Consider the following 6,812-nt stretch of genomic DNA (forward strand, 5'->3'; position numbering starts at 1 on the left):
GAAATTGAGTGAATATCCAATGTTGTAAAAATTTGAATTTCAAACGATCATAAAAATTTAATTTGACTTTCTTATAGATATTTTTTGTTTGATAAAGGTAGATAATCTTATAAGGAATCTTGTATTACATTTTCATATCTTAGATTTAAAAACAACAATTTTTATGAATTTCTAAGTCGAAATAATTTGCAAATTTTCGTGATTTTTCCATATTTTGTCATTTTTTGAACTTTAAATGCTTATAAAAAAAAACTGTGACTAACGATTTTTAATATTTTTCATCTGCCAATGAAACTATACACTAGGAGCCTTAGAATATTTTTAGAAAAAAAACTAAAAAAAAATGGAAAATGAAAATGTCCGTAAAGAGCTCAAAATAAATCAAAATATTTTGAAAATGTTATGGTGTATAGAAAATGCTAAGATAAACATTCAGTCAAAATTTCATGTATCTACGGTCATTTTTTTTACAGTTACACCAAAAACCAAATTCAATTTTGTGAAAAATCGATTTTTGCGTAAAAATTCATGTTTTTCCTTAATTTTTCTTTGGTTTTTCTTGGCGCTTTTGAAAACTACTGGGAAATTTAAATTTTGACCTCCCCAATGCACCAACGATATTCACTTTCTGATCGAACAAGATACTGAAGTTGAAAATCGTAGCATTATTTCGACTACTTATCGTGTACACAGACACAAAAAAATAAAAAAATAAAAAATAAAAAAAATAAAAAATAAAAAAATAAAATAATAAAAAAACACACATCATTGTAAAATCAATACATTCATCGTTCCACTCAGAATCTAAAATGTATTCAACTAATTCCGGTAAAACCATCCAACCACTGCCAGAACGACGAATACATTTTTTTCAGGTAATGTATTCGTGATAACTTTTTGTGTCCTTTTATAGGGGATTATAATCATTGGTGGAAACTTGTGGCTATCTGCAGAAAACGTAGGTACACGATATAGGTACTGATTATAAATTATAGATTATAGATTAATTTCTAGGACCCCTACAAATTTCAAAGAAATCTTCAGGATAGTTTCTACTCACAAGACATATTTGCATGTTTGCTTAATAACAATTTATTGTTCTAGTTGGGTCATCAAAATAATATCCCATATTAAAATAGGTCCCCTGTTAGTCACAAAATGTTGAACCTCTCAAAACCATTCCCTAATATTGTATTCCACGGCAGTCAAAAGCTATCGGTTAATAAATAATTTCTGCATTCTTTTTACTAATTTCACTATGTCTTTTTTAAAACATATCAAACTTTTAAGATTTATCATTTTCGATTGTTTGTAAATGGGTTAATTCACGAATTTTGCATTACTTAGTAACACATTTTACCTAAAAACACAAAATAAAAATAATAATAAGTAAGTAGCGCAGTATAAATCGTTTAGTACCTACTTTAACGGTTGATGGTTTACGGTTAACACGTCATTTCGATTAATATGCATATAATCTCACATCTCAACTGTATTTATTATGCTTATTTGTATCGTATATTACAACCTATCGGATAATGTGACCAATGCTTAATATGTTGAATACTACTTATTGATTTAAAATCTAAAAGTGGGTATATTAATATAATATTTGATTTGATGTGTACCTAATGTTTGGCTGAATAGGTAACACTTATTTGACTCATTTATGAGAGTTGTGTTGATTAATTTGAAACCCATTTATTTATTTTTTATTCTGTATATAAAATGTCTACCAGAAGGAGTGTTTCAGTTTCAACATATAATATCTTATTTATTAGAAAATTGGATCAAGATGGTACTTTAGAGAGGTTATTTTTCGATTTTTTGATTAGTTATTTAATGCCATGGGAATAACCACCGACAAATTATTAAAAACCGTTGAAAACGGGATTTTGATTTCTAACTTTTTGTTTATCACCATAGAAATGAATGAAAAATTTGTGACAAATTTAAAAATGTTTCTTTGTAATATGACGCTTTATAGATACCTATACCTAATGTAGCTAGGTAACTATGTTTCTAATAATAAAGGCTAAAGCTAGGCTGACAAACCGTCTACGCTCAGTATCGTTTTTGGTATACAATAATATTATATCATTGAATACAATCCATTATACAGTGACCCACTTGTAACCTACTGTAAAGCAGAGAGACATCCACTTACCCGCTTTTTTTTCATTACCTAGTCAGTTTACCTACTTACTTATAGTAAATACTTATAATTGAAGAAGGTGTTCAATGGACCTGCTCATTCATTGGTGAAGTTTATTTCTTATTATAAGACGTGTATTTAAAAACATTAAACGAAAAAGTATATTCGTTTAACGTATAACGTAGGTAGGTCTGATTTAAATGATTTTGCATTCATCTATATCTTTTGTAGCCATGATTTAAATATTTTTTATTTTGATAGCCTAGTAATTACACAAACACAATACACAAGGCCGTATCTGTGGGGGGGTCCAGGGGATCTGACTCGAGGGGGAAGTCCAACACGACTATTAGAATATAAATAGAAATATAAATCGAGCTTTATAAGAAACTTTAAGTCGAGAAATTAATGTACCTATCCAAACTAGAAATGCAAATTACTTTTAATAAGGTATTGAATAATAATAAAAATATATCTGTAAAATTTTTTATATACTATTTTTTATTTGTTAAATATTTGAAAATATTTTAGCAATTGATTAAAAAACACTTAAAATAATTTTTTTCCAATATATGATATTAAAACATGTGCATTATCATATTCAATAAATAAACAAACAAAAAGCTTTAAATCAGTGTGTTCAGTCTTCCTATATGATATCAATTATTGATAAAATACTGATTATACGGTTTTTCCCCACATACGGTAATACCCCGCTTCCTCCTACATATAGATATTATGGTTACAACCAATGATACATTAATATTGTAACTTACCACAGAAGCTCCTACAACCGCTATGCACCAAGTAAGTAATAACAAGAGTATAGTTACAAAAACAATGAGTTGCTCTAAATGAGATAAAAACAAATTTACAATAAATTAGTGCTTCATATAAAACTTACATTTTGCGTAGATATGAGGGCAATATGAGTCTACTAACTTGAAATAATACTTGATAACTCGGATGCATTCAACCCAAATATCACCAATGATAAAATCTAGAATAATATATTCATTTTAACTTAAGTTAATAAACAACTTAATTTTGATAAAGAAAACATATTCACAGTTTATTTGTACTTATTTGTACTTAATTCTTATATAAAGTATTATAAGAATTAATATTGTATTTGTTTTATACATTTTATGTTCATGATAATATATTTTACTTTGTAATTCCTGAAATTAGAATGAATTTACCTATTATAAAAATCAAAGATAAGAATATCATCTAGGGCAGCTCGGAGAATTTTATTGATGTATTATTTTGAATTAAGTATTGATCATTTTAAAATGTACAAAAAATGTACAATTTAAAAATGGTCATAACTTTCTTCTTAATAAAAAATATCAATAAAAGCCTCCGAGATACCCTAAATAATAATTTTACCTTTACATTATAGAAGTGATAAATTCACTCTAATTTTAGAAATAACAGGGTAAAATATTATTGTGAACGTAAAATTGTTCATGTTGTAGGAAAGTGGTCTAAAAATTCCAAAAATAATATTATTTAATATGTTTTAAATATAAGATTGAATTGTATATTTTATTCACCAAGCAACCTCGGTGGTTACCACGATTTGATATTATTAGTACCTATAGGTATACTTACGCCGCATTGCCGTTACCACTTTAAGAAAAAGGATGTAGTTGATAGGTACTTGGGAATCTATATTAAATCGTCGTGGCGACCAGTTTTTGTCAGGCGGCTGTCAGGTGCTCAACTATTTGTAGTCAACATCGAATATTCGTGTCAACTATAATATTATTATGTACACCTATCATGTAGTAAAACCTGTCTGTCCTTGCGCAAATGTCGGCCGCCGAGATTCTTTTTTAACGTGAATAGAATAATATAGGTAGAAATGTATTTATTTTATAAAAACGCTTAAAATTATTAAGACCCTTCTACATAATGGACATGTATAATAATATTATGTACAATTAATATTAAAACGCATAGTTTTTAGATGGGAAATGTCAAATGGGCTACGTTAAAAAAAAAAACTTAATAATAATACATTAGAAGAGTTACAAATCGCTTACCGTAAACACTACTGTTAAAAATGCCACTCCAAATTCTATCGTTAAAGACGGAACACACAAAAAATTATAAATAAAACACTTCATCTTGGTTTCATTTTATAAAATAATATATATTTTACAAACATACAATTGTTATAAAATATGATGTATGTGGTTATTATAAATTACAGTTTTTATGTTACTAGGCATCGACGAGGACTGCTGGCAAAGCTGCGTTAAACGGGGGACAAATGGTTTACACTAAGAAAATTATCGAGCGCAATAAAATTGGTATATAAAAATGTAATTTTAAGTGCAATTGTTAAACTCCAATTTTTAAGACCAATAACCAATTATTTGAAAACGAGAGAATTAAAATATATATAATACTAGCTGTCCCGCCCGACGTTGTCCAGGCCAAAGATTTGCATTTTTAAAAATATACTGTACAAAATGTATATACCAAATTTCTTCTAATTATAATATTAATATAATATCTAATAAATTGCAACCGTTAAGATTGACAAAAATTTTTTAAAAAAATCATGTTTGAGCAACCATTTACTTATCTACAGCCTAGACAAATATTTATTTTTTATATATATAGACATAAATTGTTATTATTTTCAGCCACCCAATTAAGTTCACCAAGAAAAATTATTATACATTAAAATAACCTTCCCCGTGACTCGACCGATTTATTTGTGAAAACCGTATTAAAATAAGTAGTAGTAATAAGTAATAAATATAAAATGAATTATTAAAAATTCAAATCCACTAGTCATACACAATTTCGGAAGAAATACTCCCTAATAATAATGATTTCCATATTTAATAATTATCAATAATTTCGCACTTAGAAACATTCATCATTTTCATTCATGTTTTATTATTACAGTTTTACGTATATTTATTATATCAAATTACTTTTTTTGTATAATTTTGTAGGTATTGTTATAAAAGCCGACCGGCATTAATTAATAAAAATAAAAAATAAATAATTGATGTTATACTTAATAATGGCTAATACGATATATAAAAATATGGCTCACGCGAAATCAACCGGTGGCCGTATTAAAAGTCGTGTACCTGCAAGTCGATAACACGTCGCGTATAATCTTCCTTATTTTTTTTTTTTTTATTATTATTAAAATCACCATAATCTACAAATATTTAATTATAAAAATTGTACATGATTATCTATCTCTTTTAAGCTAAAAGCTTATGTTAGAGATGGAGAGTAATACAACTTAACTACTAACCTTATAAAGGTAATAAATAATATGCCTGTGTATTACTGTTATATAATTCGCATGACACAAACTAAAACTTCCAGAATACAAAACGAACGATAATTGTTGTCGTGTGTATATGTGATCGATCAGCTGTTCCATTATAATATATAGTTCGTAATTATGGTATAATGTTATAATAATTATAAGTGAGATGATAATTTATCACGAATAACTGTAGATACATGACAATTTTACTGAATGTTTATATTTTCATTTTCTATACACGATAAAATTTTGAAAATAATATGACTCTTTTTGAGCTGTTTACGGACATAGTCAGTTTTCAATTTTAGATTCTGAGTGGAACGATGAATGTATTGATTTTAAATGATGTGTGTTTTTTTTTTTTTTTGTGTCTGTGTACACGATAAGTAGTCGAAATAATGCTTCGATTTTCAACTTCAAAATCTTGTTCGATTGGAAAGTGAATATCGTTGGTGCATTGAGGAGGTCAAAATTTAAAATTCTCAGTAATTTTCAAAAGCGCTAAGAAAAACCAAAGAAAAATTAAGGAAAAACGAGAATTTTTACGCAAAATCGATTTTTCACAAAATTGAATTTGGTTTTTGGTGTAACTTTAAAAAAAATGACCGTAGATACATGAAATTTTGACTCAATGTTTATATTAGAATTTTCTATACACCATAACATTTTCAAAATATTTTGAGTTATTTTGAGCTCTTTACGGACATTGTCAGTTTGCATTTTTTTTTAGTTTTTTTTTTTCTATAAATATCAATAAAGTTTTATCTGTTCGGCCAAAAAGTGTAAAAATTTAATACAATGCTCTTGATATATTGTTACAATAGCAGTTGAAAAATATTAAAAATACATAGGCACAATTTTTTTTTGTAAGCATTTAAAGATCGAATTTTTACAAAATTTATCAAATTTAAAATTCAATAATTATTTCGTAGTTAAAAATTTATAAAATGTTCAACTTTTATATCTATAAGGATTGAAAATTTAAAACAACATTCCGCGCAAGTAGTTAATTCTGTTACCAAAAAATCTAAAAAATACATAGGCACAGTTTATTTTTATAGTCATTTTAAGCTCAAATTTGGACGAAATCACATATTAAAAAACCTAGAATAACTATTTTAGTTGTTTTGTTGTGATTGTATAATATTATTCGTAGGTACTTGAAACTTCTAAAGTATACCATTATATATCTATGATAGTACCACGGTTTGTTGTTGAGGTTTGACGCGTTACCTAATGGATATTGTGATATGATTAATTTGGAATTTATTATGGGTACCTACTTTAGGTCAATTATTTTTTTTTAATACCATAGATAAGTATATAATATGTCTTATACCTAGACTG

At 26.8% G+C, this 6,812-nt stretch overlaps 1 protein-coding gene across 1 annotated transcript in view; it reads right to left on the minus strand.

The window, feature by feature from the left end:
- Positions 1 to 4,313, minus strand: part of LOC100573261 — an 8,675-nt gene extending 4,362 nt beyond the window's left edge. The window contains exons 1-3 of the mRNA XM_008191656.3: positions 4,207 to 4,313; positions 3,098 to 3,155; positions 2,932 to 3,005 (exon numbers count right to left, since the gene is read on the minus strand). Coding sequence (XP_008189878.1) covers positions 2,932 to 3,005; positions 3,098 to 3,155; positions 4,207 to 4,290 — 216 coding nt within the window. The 5' untranslated portion in view covers positions 4,291 to 4,313. The remainder of the gene's footprint in view (positions 1 to 2,931; positions 3,006 to 3,097; positions 3,156 to 4,206) is intronic.
- Positions 4,314 to 6,812: the final 2,499 nt, after the last annotated feature.

Source organism: Acyrthosiphon pisum, chromosome X (assembly GCF_005508785.2).
Source record: "Acyrthosiphon pisum isolate AL4f chromosome X, pea_aphid_22Mar2018_4r6ur, whole genome shotgun sequence".
NCBI lineage: Eukaryota > Metazoa > Arthropoda > Insecta > Hemiptera > Aphididae > Acyrthosiphon > Acyrthosiphon pisum.